A 17,826-nucleotide genomic window follows, 5' to 3' on the forward strand; every position below is an offset into this window, starting at 1 on the left:
AGTGCACCCCAGTGAGTTCTCTTTATTTCCAGAGAAATAGCTTTCCTTTTGGTGTATCTTTTTGCATGCTCGAAAAGCACAGGAATAGGATCAGTTTTAAAGTGTGAAACCTAGTACGTTTATTTCAACAGCTATGAGATAATTATATACACCAAAACCAAAACAACACTGACAAGATGCAGGTAAAATCCAGAAAGAGAATTTCTCTGCTTTGTTTCACCAAAGACTAGGAAAAATGTCCTAAATCCTATCTATTATATAAGTGGTTTTTGCCAAGGGAGTTATTCGGAAGAATTCTGCATGTTAAAAAAATATTGATTATAGGAAAAGGCAATTACTGCAATTCGTTACTAATAGGCATACCATATAAGCAACAATATGATAAACAATTTCCAACCTTTTTAACCTAAAGAAATGTACTGACAATTAAAATCACCGGAAACATAAGAGGCTTATTTTTAAATTCCAAATTCAGAGAAACTTCCTTTAAATATTAGAAATAAGGACTACATATTATGAGCTTCATACCATACGGTTTCTCTTCTGTTACGTTCCCTGTAGAATCCAGCGTGTCGGTAGCCTTCCCCAGTTCCCCAATGGCAACATATCTCTAGAGGAAGAGACACAAGAGAGGGAAACAGGCCATAAGGTAAAGAACTGTTATGCACATCTTAAAGCTTATACAGAACCTTACTAATAAACCTAACTGATACAAAATAAAGGCAAAACCAATAGACTGTAACTGCTTGGTTAGTTGTTGATATGTGGGAAGCACTGTATAGAGTGAGGAACATTCACAAACTTTCCAAACCAGCCAACATGACAAGGAAAAATCTGATTTTATTGATAATCATCGCTTATAAATATACAGTTGTTGTTGTTCAGTCACTAAGTTGTTTGCTACCCCATGGACTGCAGCATGCCAGGCTTCCCTGTCCTTCACTATCTCCCGGAGTTTGCTCAAACTCATGTCCGTTGAGCTGGTGATGCCATCCAACATTGTACAAAAAGTTTTAAAAATCAGTTTTCTACTGGGTAGTGTAGACTGTGAAGGAAAAATTTTAAATATACCTAGGAGTAGAGATAATGGTACAATAATCCCCTACTTAGTCATCACAAGATTCAATATTATGTTGTTATTCAGTCGCTAAGTTGTGTCTGACTCTGTGACCCCATGGACTGCAATAATATTACTCCACATGCAACTAAAATTAATTTTTAATTATTATTTCTTATATGAAATACCAAGCTCAGTCTTAGGAACTTGATTATGCATTTAAACAAAAGCTAAATATGTAAAAACTAGTACAGCAGAGATAATGTACATATGTGTTTCTTGTAAGGAGAAATGGCTATGTCTTAAGCTCTCTGAAAGGATAAAAGTCACTTCTCAGAACTGCTCATTACTCACAAGTGAAGAATTAGATCACTCCTAGTTAACTGAGGATTGTTCTGCTTTCTGTCTTGGATCACACTGGTACTACATATTCTTTATTCTCCTCTCGTTTGGTCAAATTCAAATTTCATTTCGAGGATCACAGGAATTAGCGAGAAAAACGCAAGGAACAGAATTCTCACTGAAAAGAATCGGCAGTTATGTGAGCAGTTTAAGCTGGAGTACTTTGCAGAAATATGAGTTTATTAATGATAAGCTTATTATGCTACCACGCTGAAACATGGTTTTGAATGTCTTCATTAACAAGGAACAGCTCTATACAGTGCATAAAATGTAAGTCCTTCAAAATTTTCAATATAGTACTTACGAAATATAATGAATATTAATAGAGTGTGAAGAAAAGGTGCAAATTGGACGAACCTCTGGAGTAAGTGGATTAGAGATGCTCCAATCTTAGAGAGTTGCTAAGTTTCACAGGAGGAGCTTTATTCAAGTCACACTTCGCAGTTGACACTCATTAGTTAACCTAAAAATGCTTGTGTACACCTGGGGGAAATTACTCTCCTCTGAACACATCTGGGGGGTAACATCTGTAGACCCAGTGATAATACCCGTTCAATGGTTGGAGGGGATACAAAGGCTGCTTTCTGCTGAAATGCTGGCTTTGCCTAGGGCGCTATGGTTTTTCTCCACGTAGACATGAGAGCAGCCTTATACCTGGGAAATGCTAGTTAAGAGCATTTTCATGGCACCAGCAATCTCATAACAGAACATCAACCCTTCCATGGCTCATCTGGTTTCAAAAGCACATATAAATAACCAACTTTTAATCAGCAATATAGGAAGCTAATAAAGATAACACTCCAAAACCTCATCAAAGCCTGTTACTTCAGGGTCCATCTGCCATCCAGCTTCTCCTGAATGACTGGCTCAAAGAAAGTGTAATTTATGGAAGACAGTAAAGGGACTGTGAATCTATTGCCTTCTTCTGGGTGAGCTATATTCCATACTTAGATCAAGTTAAGTCAAAGGGATGTGTTCACCTAACCCCTAGAATCATTTTACCTGTTGTGTTTCATGCAGAGCCACTTCTGCACATGTTGTAGAACTATTTTTGAGAACCACTATCTATCATTCAATCTCCCGTACTGTAAAAAATTTCTTTTTGACTTTAATACCCAGAGTAAAGTTTCTTCCTTAAATAACTGGCATGCTTCCTCTTTCTCATCAATGTCATATTTTTGCCTAGGCCATCAAAAAGTCAGAGGTAGAAATAAAAGGAATGAAATTAACTGCATTCAAGATTTCCAATAGAAAGTGTTTGAATAAAGTTAATGTCTATGGCATCTGTAATCAGAGTGACCCAACAGCCTATAACTCAGGAGAGAGAGATTTGGGGATAGATGAAACACATGGAAACAGTAATAACAATATTTACTGAGCAACTTTTGTGTAACAGGCCCTGTACAGAAAACCTATGTGCTTTTTTTACATAATACACTCAGAACCCCAAAAGAGAATGCAGCGAGAAAAAAATGACTCAAGAGAAAGTTGATCATCGGCACAGCAAAGCCTGACAGACAGGAGAGAAAGCTAATGATAAAGACAGGAAAGGCTCTTTTCTTAAACCTTGCTCTGATCTGACTAGGTAGGAATGCATATAAGGAGTGGTGGTGGTGGTGGTTTAGTTGCCAAGTTGCATCTGACTCTTGCCACCCCATGGACTGTAGCCCACCAGCCTCCTTTGTCCATGGGATTTCCCAAGCAAGAATACTGGAGTGGGTTGCCATTTCCTTCTCCAGGGGATCTTCCAGACCCAGGGATCAAACCTGAGTCTCCTTGCAGGCGGATTCTTTACCTCCCAGCCACCAGGGTGCTCTAAATAATTGCCTTTACAAAATGAAGGCGAATTAATCCAATGGCCTAAAGATTTTAATGAAGAGGTTAGTTCTCTACTTATTAATTGATAGTGTTGCATGAACTGGTATTTAGCACACTGAACAGGATTCTAAGGACGTCTCTTGGTTCAGCAGGAAAGAGTGTTAGGCCCTGTTCCGTTAGCAACCTCTTTCATTAGGACTGGATGGTAAGGCAATGGGGTATATGATACGATTGTTACCCGAACAATGAGTATCTGCCATCCTGGAACTAGATATCTCTACCCTTGTGGTAACTCCCCTCTAAATATACCAAGACATATTATGGGTCCTGGTCAAAAAAAATTTTTAAGTCACTGCTTAAGAAAAAAGATCTCCAAGATTCTGGCCAGTGTGAAAAACAAAGGCTATTTTTAAAAATTCATTACAGCTTCTAACTACTTTGATAAAAGTGTCACCTTCAACATGAAAGTGAAAGTGAAGTCGCTCAGTCGTGTCCGACTCTTTGCGACCACATGGACTGTAGCCTACCAGGCTCCTCCGTCCATGGGATTTTCCAGGCAACAGTACTGGAATGGTTTGCCATTTCCTTCTCCAGGGGATCTTCCCAAGCCAGGGATCGAACCTGAGTTTCCCGCATAGCAGGCAGACGCTTTACCCTCTGAGCCACCAGGAGCGTTGATACTTAAAGGTAAAATGTAAAAGATTTAATTTTTTAAACAAGTGAGTAAAAGTCACTTAGTCGTGTCCAACTCTTTGCGACCCCACGGATTATATAGTCCATGGAATTCTCTAGGCCGGAATACTGGAGTGGGTAGCCTTTCCCTTCTCCAGGGGATCTTCCCAAACCAGGGATCGAACCCAGGTCTCCTGCATTGCAGGCAGATTCTTTACCAGCTGAGCCATAAGCATGTAATCTAAAATTAAAAGTATAAGAAATACGAACAGCTACCAAGATAATAATAACTCTTATTTTGCAAAGGTGAAGTACCCAAGAACTAGGTCTCTATAATAAGATGCACCTGGAGTTTTCTACTTATATTACAGTCATCTGAAGATCAGTGATTTCACTGTATGACATTCAGCTTTCCTAGCTGAATACCAAAACGATTTGTGATAAATAAAATTTAAACAAGAGCCAATGATGTATGTATTTTTCCAGTCATCATACTTCTGGAAATGTGTCTGGAATTTACATGTAAAACCTTTCAAAAACATATAATGTGTTACGTGTACTTACGGGGTTTTTTTAGGGGGGTGGATAATGAATATTTCAGTGAACTTAACACATTTTATCTTGGTGGGGAAAACAAACAAACAAATGCCTTAATGTAAAATATATCTTATGTTTTTATTAAAAAGTGACTTTTCATTGTAAAGATTTTGAAGAATACCAAATAGTATGAAGAAAGAAAATAAAATCATCCATAATCTTGTATCAAAATAACCACGGTTTATATTTTAAAATTAAACATATATTAAGCAATTGGAAAATTCTGTACTAGAAACAGATTCTAACCTCCACATGTCAGGATTTAAATACACTGTTCAAATTACTGTACAACTGTCAAATTCCTCCATTTTGACACAATTGTTATGTTCTATGATTTTGGAGATTCTTCCATTTATCTAAGGTATGAAGATCCTTCCCAACCGAAAGACAGGCTTTTTATGCCAATTAATAACTAAAATGGGATGTTAAAGGCAATAGGTTTTCCAGGGCTTTTCATTTTAAGAAACACTTACTTAGACCTCTGGCCCTGAGAGTCTGGCCTAAGGGCCAGTACCCACCATGAATATGTTCAGAAAATGAAGGTGCTTAGAAACTTATTTAGCAATTTGATATTAATTATATTTTTATAAAAGTCTGCAGTGAAATGGTAAATTTTTTAAATGGTCTTTGACCACATTTTCTTTTCTAAGAAAAAATTTAGAAAGCACCTTGCTGCTTGCTGCTGCTAAGTCGCTTCAGTCATGTCCGACTCTCTGCAACCCCATAGACAGCAGCCCACCAGGCTCCGCTGTCCCTGGGATTCTCCAGGCAAGAACACTGGAGTGGGTTGCCATTTCCTTCTCCAATGCAGGAAAGTCAAAAGTGAAACTGAAGTCGCTCAGTGGTGTCCGACTCTTAGCGACCCCATGGACTGCAGCCTACCAGGCTCCTCCGTCCATAGGATTTTCCGGGCAAGAGTACCTGAGTGGGGTGCCATTGCTTTCTCCGAGAAAGCACTTTACCAACTATTTATAACCCGCTTGCAACAAGGGTTTTAAAACAAGTAAAAAGTTTAGTCCAGGAACTTGCTGAAATTCTTCCCTTCCTAATGGATTATTAATCTTCCTTCCACATTTTCCACATTTCCTATCTTCCCCATTTTCACTGGTCCCAAGTCCAAGCTATTATAACCAGCATCTAGCTGCTAATTAGAATACAGATATTATTACCTCTTTTAAAGCTGGAAGAGGCCCAGAGAGGAGAAACACTGACATCTAGACTCATCTCAGGGCTCCTTCCACCTTGCCAGTTCAGTGAGGGTTCTCACTCAAGGCCTAAAGCCCAGGTTTAGAACCCCTCCTGTCCCCACTTAATCCCTCCTCCCTCTCCTATTCAAAGCCTTAAAGATGCTTTTACATGCAGTCAAGGAATGATGTAACATCATCTTTAAGAAGCCCCATTCTTTTAGTTAGTAAACATTTTGTAAACACTGAACAAAACATGTCTTTTGCTGGAAACTGCATGGCTTACCAAATGATATTGTTTCTACAAAAATTCTAAGGTTTAAAAAAAACTAATAGAATTTATGATCTTTAAGTTTTCTTTAAGAAATATAACTATACAAACAAAAAGAAACATACAAAAAACACCCTCACAAAAACTAAACACATATATTTAAGAATTATAGGTACCACAAAGTTTTGCTTCTATAAGTCAAATTTATTTTTCAATTATGAATTTACAGTCTCAATATTTTGAATCTGAGATTTCATGATTATAGACACTGTGATTAATACCCAGGATTGACACTCATTCAAGCAAGTTATACAGTTTATTTTTTAACTGATAAAATCCAACACATAGGCCATTAAGAAAACATTCAAGAAAAACAGAACCATTCCAGTATTCTTACCTTGGACCCTGATAACATACTGGTCAACATTTTTGTTCCCCTTCCAATTCCAACCACTACAAATCAAAGAAAGAGATATTATGATATCCTATTGTGAAAACTAGGTTTTAAAAATATGCTTTATGACATACACTGGGCACAGTTTCCTGGCATATGTAAAGTTAGAAAAGGCACTTATTTAGCATAAAGTCAGGGCTCTTATTACTCCAATCAGTTGAACTTGTCATGCAAGTAAGAAATTCTGAAGTGGCGGTAGGGAGGAGACCTTCTTTCTTTCTCTAAGTGTGAAACATAATATTAGAAACCTCAATCCAGACAATTAGATAACAAAAAGTTTTGAAAAAATCTCCAAGGACTCACTGGAATATTATATGGGCATCAGTGAAAAAAAAAAGCTACAGTTAACCTTGGGATGATAAAGTCTCTAACAGAGTTCACTATTAAAGCAAAAGCTATCATCGTAACTAATGAACCATTTAAAGATGATTAGTGCCCAGCAGTATACAATCAAGAAAATAGAAACATAACACATCAACACAACACAAAGAATAATACAGGGTAAAATGTGAGTCTGGAGAGTATATGTTTGCATGGACCAAATAAAAAGTACAATGGCCCACTTGTCTCCTTAATTTCAAACATTATCCTTGTGACAACACATTTCACCAGCCAAAGATGAGAAGATGTAATCATTTCTTCACTTAACAGCAAGCAAAGTTTCATAAGAATTGAAGTATTTCTCATTAGCGGATACAATTTTGTAAAAGAACACATACAATACATCCGTCACAATTCAGAACTATAAGAAACAAAGAGAAATGACTGGCAAGTTGAATGAATTATCATGGATGTTTATGGCAGATATCATCCAGTGAGTTTACCAAGTATCAAATTCTACTCTAAGTGCTTTCCATTTATTAGCTCATTTAATCCTTAAAACAAGAGGATACGATTATCCCTATATGATAGCTGAGGAAACTGAGGCGTAAGAGTCTCAGAACTTTGCCCAGTATCTCACAACCAGTAAATGCTGGAATTAAAATTCCAACCAGACTAACAGCAGACCTCCTTCCTTTCATCCCCCTGCCAACTTACTCATCCAGGCTTTCCTCTCACCGCCACCAGCCTAAATCAACCTCTCTGTTCTACATCCTACCTCTTCTTCTCCCAATTCATACCATTTCATTACCATTTCTGAAAACTCCACTGCACAAAGCTCCTGAACCATCCTCAATAGGGTCCCAAAGCCTACAGTACCAACTTTTTAGTAAAGTATTCAAAGTGTGTCCTTTGAAACACAGCGCACATCCCCATTCCTTCATAAAGTCTATCCCAAAGCCCCTCTCAGCTTCTTTGATAGTCATAGTGGTTCAAGGACTAACATAAAAACGGTCTGCCTTAGGGATCTTCTGTTGAGCAGAGCACTCTTCAAATAAGAGCACCTGCTGCTGAGGCAAAAACTTTGTATCATAATAACAAAGATTCGATTCAATTTTATTCCATTCAAGAAACCCCAATCAATATTTTGCAAGCAGCTACCAGGCACTCCATCCCAAGAACACTTTTAATGGAATAGCACATATCCTGATTTTGAAAGGGCTTATAATCTCGTGGGCAAAATACAATACAGACGAGGGAAACTGCAAGTGCTCAAAAAAAAAAAGGTTGCCTGAATTAATGAAAGAATAACATTAAATAACAATACAACAGTACATGACTGTGTCAAAATGAACACAGGGATGATAACTACTGTAGGAGGTCACTCTAAATGGCAACGGAGTCCAGAGAATGCTTCGTTGAGGCCTTCAGAGTTAGGCCTTAAAGGACGTACAGGATTTGAACATGCAGACAAGAGAGAAGCGTGTTCTAAAAAGGAACAAATTGACAAATTCTCAGACACAAGGATGAGCACAGTGGCTTTATCAACCAGAATGCAGGGTTAAGAGCAGGCTGATGTGTCTGACTCTATCATAGTGAAAAGGCTGGACTGATGATGATTTCTCTGCTGGTTCAGTGATCCACAGTAGACAAGAAGGCATCTGAGAGTAACCCAGCTCGTACACGTATACAGTCTCCTGTGTCAAGCGCTCAACTGCTTCTGACTCTTTGCGACCCCGCCAGGCTCCTCTGTCCATGGGGATTCCCCAGGCAAGAATGCTGGAGTGGCTTGCCATTTCCTCCTCCAAGGGATTTTCCCAACCCAGGGACTGAAGCCATGTCTCCTGTGTCTCCTGAACTGTAGGTGGATTCTTTACCCGCTGAGCTACCGGGAAAGCCCAGAGTATATATAAAAAAGCTGAATTAAAAAAATCTACACAGACAAAAAGCTAGGGAGAAATATAACCACAATGTTGACAATAATTATTGCTGGAAGGTGGATACTTTTTACTTTCAACTTGATGTTTTCTTGTATTTTCTAACCTTTTTCACCATAATTTTCTAAGTTTTAAAGTTAAACTTCAAAATAGTATATCAAAACTTAGTTCCGTTTTAAGTAATTTATACTGAATATCACCTTCCTACTGCTTGTGCAATAAATTACCAACAGAGTGGTTTAAAACAACACAAACTTTTTATCCTACAGTTTTGGAGGTCAGAAATCTGAGGTGGCTTTTACTATGGTATAAATCACAGGGTCAACACACTGCCTTCTTTTCTGGAGGCCCGAGGGGAGAACCTTTATCTAGAGGCTTCCCAGGGGAAGTTCCTTGCCTTTTCCAGTTTCTGGAGGCTCTTTATCTTCCTTGGCTCAGGACCCCCTTCCTCATCAAGGCCAGCAATCGCATCACTGCAATCTCTGCTTCCATTGCCACATCTTCTCTGACACTCTTCTGCCTTCTCTTCCAATTTAAAGACCCATGTGATTACGCTGGATCCACCAGGATATTCCAGGATATCTCTTAAAGTCAACTGATCAACAACATTAATTCCATGTGCAACTTCAACACATCCTTGTTATGTAACCTAACATATTTATAGGTTCTGGAGACTGGGACACAGACATCTTTAGCAAAGTCATTATTCTGCTTACCACAGCATTTTCCAGAATTTCGTAAGCCCTCTTTATAGAAATATATATGCTTTATATAATATATATGTATTATATGTGATAATTATTTAATATTTGAAAACATTTTATAAATATTTCTAGTACTTATATAAAATATAGATTAACAGAATTATAAACCTGAATTTCAGATTATATTTTAAATTGTCAGCTAAATTCTTAAATCTTTACTATCAATATTTCCCCCTCAAAACAGCAAAAACAGCCTAAAATGTTGAAAGTAAAAGTGTATTTTTCTACTAGGTCCAGTTTTGTTAAAAACAACAACAATACAAAAAAGCCCTTTTACAAAGCTCTTCACAGGGTAGAGTATATATCAGTATACTATAGACATTTCCTAAGATATTTCAATAAACCTTCTGAGAATTATAGTAGATGTTATCACTTTTTAAGAGATAAACTGAAATTCTGGGAGGTTACAGGATTTGCTCAGGGTGTACGTACTTAGTAAATAAGGTAGCCAGTATACAACTCATGATGATTACAGCCCAGTGTTCATTTTACCATACACCAAAAATCAACTTTGCTTAACAGTCTGTAGAATTTAGACAACAAACTTTCCTTATTCTGTGACTAAATGTCTACTTTTTAAAAAAACTATTCTCAATAGAAATCACAGGTATTAAGAAAAAAGTTAATAATTTTGACATATGAACACACTATATCATCATTGAAGGACACGTGTGATCAAATATAAATTAAGCCTCCAAATAGAAAATTATTTCCAATGCAATTTCTTCCACTCACACAAATCTCTAACAAATGCCACCCTTTCACAATATTAAAATGGAAGCTTTCAACAAGATCCCTTAGATTTAGGGTAAAAAATAAACTTCTTTACTCAGTACCCTGAATATTACTATTTTCTGCATGCCAATGATTAACAACAATCATAAATTAATACAATTGGTCTATTCATAAATAAGTGCACATTTTATCCCCTTTCTTCTTGGACTTCTGTTCTTGCTTTAGAAAGGGACTTCCCAGGTGGCTCGGTGCTAACAAATCCACCTGCCAGTGCAGGAGACACAGGAGACACGAGTTCAATCCCTGGGTTGGGAAGATCCCCTGGAGGAGAAAATGACAACCCACTCCAGTATTCTTGCTTGGAGAATCCCATGGACAGAGGAGCCTGGTGGGCTACAGTCCATGGGGTCACAGTCAGACACCACTGAGCGACTGAGCATGCATGGACGCCTTAGGAAATGGAAGGCTGTAATAGGCGTCAACTCAAGAGCTGAACTGATAAGAAGCATGAACCCACTTCTGGAAGCAATGGTAAAGAATGCTGTGGTTGATTAGTAATCTCTGCTGTGGACATGGGGAATAAAGGCAGGAGTGCCAGCTATTTGCCATCCCAGGTTAGGGCAGAGACTTTAACACTCAGCACATCCAGTTCAACTCTTGATCTCACCACTCACTAACCATGGGACCTCACATACAATAAGTGCTCAATAAATGACTATCAATTATTATGGTCAGAAACAGTAGTTAAGGTGTCAGAATTTGCCTATTCAAGTCTTCTAACTCAGGAAAATGAATTTTCACGTGTTTTAACCTCAAGTAAAGATGTTCTGCCAACATGCATCACATAAAATCTGTAAATTTTAGAAAATGCAAATCATATACTGTTTCCAATTTTCTTGAAAAATATAATTTTATTTACCAATTTTATCCTTTTCTTCTAAATAAGCATCCATTTCCTTTGGCTGGCTTAGATCAGGTTTGTTTTTATTTGCATCTAATTTTAGCTCTAATAAAATGGATTGGATGCTGTAACACAGTATTTTTCAAAGCATGAGTCACATTCCATTAGGACAGCATGAAATCAATTTAGGGGATTATGATCAACATTGTAAAAAAAAAATGGAATAGAGTAAAATAAAAAACACCAGGGCATGTAAAAAGGTAGGCTTGTTTCATAAAAGTTTGTTTCTAGTATGTGGGGCAGGGGAAAATAGGGAGAATTCCAAATGTGTATTTCTGTGACTATGGATACAGTTATAAAAAGGTATCTAAAAACATACCCCATCCTGCGGATACACACTTTAGCAGTCTAAAAAGAAAGACTTCAGGATCTCTGCATGTGTGCTAAGTCATTTCAGTCCTGTCTGACTCTGCGACCCTATGGACTGTTGCCTGCCAGGCTCCTCTGTCCATGGGATTCCCCAGCCCAGAATACTGGAGTGGGCTGCCATTCCCTCCTCCAGAGGGTCTTCCCCACCCAGAGACTGAACCTGCATTTCCTGCAGATCCTGCATTGCAAGCGGATTCTTCACCACAGAGCCACAGGGGTGTTCCCTCAGAACCTCTACTAGATGCAAAAAAAAAAATACAAATTAAAAAGGTGGAAGAAAAAAGGGCAAATGACTCTTCTTCCCTCAATCAATTCTATCAATCTTCTTCCACATGCAGTAAGACAATCAACTAATGTCCCCAAGAGAAAGTGACTTCCTCTGAGTAACTCTAAGGTTCATTTTCTGAAGATACAGGCAAAAAAACAAGAAGAGTCATATACTGTGTCAGGAGTCCCCAAGACTCTCCCACGCTGAAAGATTCACCCATGGCTAAGATTTATCTACAGTGACATCCTAAGTTTACACAGCTGGATCCTGTTTCCTTCCATAACTGAAAAAGGAATAACATGTGTACAATGATCCTGCTCAAGGGAGCCCATTGGAAACCCAGCATCCATAGTTTTTATTGGAGGGGATGAGAGGAATGGTCATCCATGCACCCTCTCACTGCGTGGTAGGACAAAAATCTCAGACTCCAAGACGGACAGCAGGTGTCCAGCATAAACCACACTGTTTACACAAACCACGGAGGCACACCAAACCACGCTTATCAGATGGGGAAGGGTGGGTTCAACCCCAAATCCAGGTCCCCAGATGCAGGCAGGCCTTCAGAAAGATAGTGAACTCAGGCCTGCTGTGTTAATTCTTTTCTGCAGATACAAATCCTTTCTCAAGGTCCAACCACACTCCACAGACGAAACTGGCTATTTCTAATATACCCTAATATAGCCCTTCTATACCTTGTAGAAGGGCTTCTTGAGAAGTTGGCACTGTAAATCTAGTAGATTTGAAATATTTCAAGTAGACTGAAAATGACATGGCTTTAGTCAATTTTGTCTGTTCTTAATCAATATTGCTTTCTAATATAAGTGGCAGTTACATCAAATTTCCATTCATATCTCTTACCCAGGACTCCTCGGGCTGCACTGTCTAGAGTCCCTCCATGCCCAATTTTCAAAGTCTGCTTTTTCCTCTTGGTCCATTCTGGAGAAGGCATTCCAGCTTCTTTAAGAGTAATTGGGATTAAAAAAAAAAAAAGGTAATTACTTAGAGAAATGAAGTAGAATCTCCATTACTATGGGATGAGGCAGTGTGGATGGAGTACTCAAAACAAATAAAAAGTACTGTACAAACTTAATATATTAAGGTTATAGGAACTGACTCATTTGAAAAGACCCTGATGCTGGGAAAGATTGAAAGCAGGAGAAGAAAGGGACAACAGAGGATGAGATGGCTGGATGGTATCACCAACTCGATGGGCTTGAGTTTGAGTAAGCTCCAGGAGTTGGTGATGGACAGGGAGGCCTGGCGTGCTGCAGTCCATGGGGCCGCAAAGAGTTGGACACGACTGAGTGACTGAACTGATAACAACATTACTGACAAAGAACAGACTTTAAACTATACAGACACTATCTAAATTACAAAGAAATAGTATTCCCAAATTAGCTGTCGAAAACCTAGAACTCATTTTGCAAGGGAAAAAAAATTTTTTTTAACTGAGTAAATATCCACACTAATCCACAAAGATCCAGTAAAGTCCTGGCAGTAGTGGGCTGGTAGATGGAGGATGATGAGAAGAAGTTTTTACACAGGCAGCTAGTTTTAAAAGTCCTCAATTCCACCTCTAAAATCTCTCTTGTTCCCTGGTGTTCTCTGCTGGTCACTCCAGCTACCTAAACATCTGGAGTATATCTCATTCAGGGTTACTTCTGAGAACACTATGTCCCCAAACTATCTGTATATCTGCCCTCCTCTCCTAGTCAAAAGTCACCAATTCCTTAGAGAAGCTAATCTCACCAAAAGGTTACATGGCAAGAAGGTAACAGTTTAAGATGCCACTTATATGCCAAAGCATTTAGATTTTAAATAGAGACCAGGAAAAAAACAAAAGATGCCAGCCTGGCCTATCTCATATTCCTATTGTAAAGAATAAAATGAAATAATGCTACCTGAATGTACTTTAAAAACTCAAAGCTCTATACCAATATGCTGTTATCATCATCATCATGGTATATAACAATATATTGAGAGAATACTAGCTACTGGACTTCAGATGAGAATGGAGAGAGAAGCAGGAAGAGCTGTATTGATCTGTATCCTTCCAAACCCATAAAACTTTCCTTACTTCCCAGGTGACACTAGTGAGAAAGAGCTTGCTTGCCAATGCAGGAGATGTAAAAGGCCAGGGTTTGATCCCTAGGTTGGGAAGATCCACTAGAGAAGGAAATGGCTACCCACTCCAGCATTCTTGCCTGGAGAACCTATGGACAGAGGAGCCTGGTGGGCTACGGTCCGTAGGGGTGCAAAGAGTCCCACACAACTGAAGCGACTGAGCATGCATGCCTTACCACTGACACAGAGAAGATGGGAAACAGAGTACAAGAAACTGAAAAGCAAGGACAGAGCAAGGTAAGGAGAGAAGGCAGAGCAACAGTGGAGAAGCCAGGTGAAAAGGCCAAAAGGATGTGCCGGGCTGTAATCACCACTTAATTACCACCTTAGTGAGTTAGAGGAGAAGGCGATGGCACCCCACTCCAGTACTCTTGCCTGGAAACTCCCATGGATGGAGGAGCCTGGTAGGCTGCAATCCATGGGGTCGCTAAGAGTCGGACACGACTGAGCGACTTCCCTTTGACTTTTCACTTTCATGCATTGGAGAAGGAAATGGCAACCCACTCCAATGTTCTTGCCTGGAGAATCCCAGGGACGGGGGAGCCTGGTGGGCTGCATCTATGGGGTCGCACAGAGTCGGACACGACTGAAGCGACTTAGCAGCAGCAGCAGCAGTCAGTTAGAACTCCGGTGTCTGGAACACGATCCTAATGTTACTCTCTGATTATGACATCACCATGCTTGGAAAGATATGATGATATGCTTTAACATGAACTGTAAGGCTAGGCCTAGACTTCAAACCCTTCACCTTGACCTGTAACCCATTATGACTCTCTCATACTGTACTTATAGAAACATTTTGGGAACTCTTTGTATTTTTAACTTAACAGCACTCGGAGAATGGAGGCCCTAAAGTTTACTGTCTTCCGTTTGTGCTTTTCCCTTTTTCCAAGTTTGACGATACCTTACCTCTACTATGTTGGAAGCTGGTTCACCCCACTGGCATCAAGGATGAATATTTACTAAGATCTTTTCTAGCTATAAAGTTCTGCTATGTTTTAGGCCTTGAAGGATTCAAAAAGACAGAAGAGCAGAGATTTTAGTGCCAGATGAATCAGTTAAAGGCAAGGAATATTAATAAGGGCCATGACAACTGACTGTGGCCTAAATCAGCAATTGTCAAACCTGGCTGGCATTAGAATGTTGTGTTCTGGAATCTGTATCTTTAAGAGAACCTTCCAGGTAAATTCTGACAACGAGTCAGAATAGCATTTAGAAAGCCCTGGTCTAGCTAACATAAATATCGAATTGGCCAATCACAAGCAATATAGAGATGGAGAATAATCAGAATGTCTACTTCTCAGTGAGTGGTTTCCAGAAGACAGTTCAGCAACAGCACGGAAACAATCAATTTTAACTAAGTTTCAACAAGAAATTTCAGTTCCTGGAGACCGATTAACCAGAAAGCCAGGCTATGGCTTTAATCCTATGAGAAATCCTATGAGAAACCCATCTGAAAGAAAGAACAGAAATTATTACTTTGAGGAACAAAAAAGCCATAGCTTAGCTAACAAATAAGGCCAAAGGAAAGCAATTCTATGACGGAATCAACTCCATGACGACACCACAAAGCTTGTCCCTGATGTAATTACCTCCTTCAACATCCTTACAGATAACAAAGTATAATGAAAGTATTAACAAAAGAATGAGCAGATATAACACAGGTATTAAATATCTTCAGGAATTTACCAACTAACATCTGAACCTGTAATGTGTCAGTTTTAATTAACAAATTCCTACCAGAATACTTTGTTTTTGCAATAAAAAGGGAAGCAGTAACATTTGCCAGGGGACACTATTCAAAGAAGAAATTTCCTGTACTGATTTGATGGAAAAATAAGGAAGGGCCAGGCTCTGGAGGGCCTTGAAAAGCTAGTTAAATAGTTTTATCACCAAAGGCTACAGAAATTACTGCTATGAGCTCAGTTAAGGAGGAGTTGGTGTCTTTCAGATCTGGCTTACTGCAGGTGTCAAAAAAACACTAAAAGTTCCTTGATTTCACTGTATGAAACGAACTACTGGATTGACAAACTGAGAGATCCTTTAGAATTTTCTAATATTCTCCCAGTGTATATAAAGAAACAAACAAACAAAAAGAATGCTCTTAGAAGTGACCAAATTATAGTGTTCAACAAAATGTGGTCCATAGACTGCTTACACCAAAATCATTGGGAGCAACAGTTTAAAGATGGACTTTCCTAAAAACACCCCATACCCTCAGAATCACTATCTCTGAAAGGGTAAGGATTAGAATCTGTATCTGTGCAAGGGACTTTAAATAATTCTTATGTCCACTCTGTGAAAAACAGTGTTAAGACTTGGTTAAGTAATATCTACATTTCCAACATATTTTTAAGAAAGCAGCTTTGGAGTGTAGAGAGCCAGTGATTCATTTGGGTACAGTTCACTTATGTGAGCCAAACAAAAGGTTTCTGAGGGATTAGATTACAGAAAATTGGTCTGCATGCCCAAGAGCAGAAGTTTATTTGTGGGTGTGTAGGTTTTGTTTTTTGTGTTTTTTTTTTTCTTGTTTTTTTTTTTTTTTCCCTTGAGAACGACAACTGCCAACTAGACTACAGGAGTTCACGTTAGGACAAGTCCTAGCCGGAGATGCTCCAGATTTCTGTCCAGAGTTTACACAGTGGTCGTTCTCCCTTTCCCTTCCTTTTATCACTTGAGCCTTGAAAGGGCAAAAAGCCTAGCATGCTCCGTGCAGCTTCCGCTCTCACGGCGACCGCATGGCCTCCGCCTGGTCCCCACCCGGCTGCAGTACCTGCCAGCAGCTTCTCCTTCAGCCGATTCAGCAACTCGGCTGAAGTGGGCCCTTTGGGCTTGTGCACAGCGAACACGCCGCTCAGGGACAACAGCTTAGTAGCCAACGCGGGCTTGGAGACCCTGGCTTCGGATCCGGTCCTGGCCGCGGCCGCAACCGCCGCGGCTGCAGCCATCGCTGAGGATGTGGCGGCCGTTGCTGCAGCTGTCCCTGCACTTTCGGGGACTGGGGCTGGGTCTGCTTTCAGAAAGGACGACAACACCACCGCCGCCGCCGCCTCAGCAGCTGCCATGCTTTTGTAGTCCAGACCGGTTTTTTATCTTGGAGTCGCACGCTAATGACGTAACAAGGAGCGCGCCCGACATCCCTCCTGCCTTTCCCTTGCTTCGAAGTTACCCGGGTGGGTGGAATCGCAAGGGCTTGCGGGAGTTGTAGTCTTTGGTTTTCTCGTGCTGGCTGAGAGTCTCTGACCCTTCTGAGGGCTCTGATGGAGTAGTTTTTCTTCTATCATCCTGTTTGCTTGTTAAGTAGGGTTAATTCGGTGCCGCACGTGTAATTCACAGTTTCCGAACCCAAACACCAAGGCTGTGTAGATTTTCGGCGAGAAATATCTTCACATCTCTCCCCCATCCCTTTTAAGAATTAAGTAGACCCAGCATCCAAGAACAGAAAGTTCAGTTCAGTCGCTCAGTCGTGTCCGGCTCTTTGCGACCCCATGAATCGCAGCACGCCAGGCCTCCCTGTCCATCACCAACTCCCGGAGTTCACTCAGATTCACATCCATCAAGTCGGTGATGCCATCCAGCCATCTCATCCTCTGTAGTCCCCTTCTCCTCCTGCCCCCAATCCCTCCCAGCATCAGAGTCTTTTCCAATGAGTCAGCTCTTCGCATGAGGTGGCCAAAGTACTGGAGTTTCAGCTTTAGCATCATTCCTTCCAAAGAAATCCCAGGGCTGATCTCCTTCAGAACGGACTGGTTGGATCTCCTTGCAGTCCAGGGGACTCTCAAGAGTCTTATTCAACACCACAGATCAAAAGTATCAATTCTTCGGCGCTCAGCCTTCTTCACAGTCCAACTCTCACATCCATACATGACCACAGGAAAAACCATAGCCTTTA

The 17,826-nt window shown here is 39.9% G+C and overlaps 1 protein-coding gene across 2 annotated transcripts in view; it reads right to left on the reverse strand.

The window, feature by feature from the left end:
• Nucleotides 1-17,028, reverse strand: part of TRUB1 (TruB pseudouridine synthase family member 1) — a 32,893-nt gene extending 15,865 nt beyond the window's left edge. For both annotated transcript variants that reach the window (XM_027528926.1, XM_027528925.1), the window contains exons 1-4: nucleotides 16,708-17,028; nucleotides 12,669-12,767; nucleotides 6,399-6,454; nucleotides 529-610 (exon numbers count right to left, since the gene is read on the reverse strand). In XM_027528926.1, the coding sequence (XP_027384727.1) occupies nucleotides 529-610; nucleotides 6,399-6,454; nucleotides 12,669-12,767; nucleotides 16,708-16,999 (529 nt within the window). In that variant the 5' untranslated portion in view covers nucleotides 17,000-17,028. The remainder of the gene's footprint in view (nucleotides 1-528; nucleotides 611-6,398; nucleotides 6,455-12,668; nucleotides 12,768-16,707) is intronic.
• Nucleotides 17,029-17,826: the final 798 nt, after the last annotated feature.

Source organism: Bos indicus x Bos taurus, chromosome 26 (assembly GCF_003369695.1).
Source record: "Bos indicus x Bos taurus breed Angus x Brahman F1 hybrid chromosome 26, Bos_hybrid_MaternalHap_v2.0, whole genome shotgun sequence".
NCBI lineage: Eukaryota > Metazoa > Chordata > Mammalia > Artiodactyla > Bovidae > Bos > Bos indicus x Bos taurus.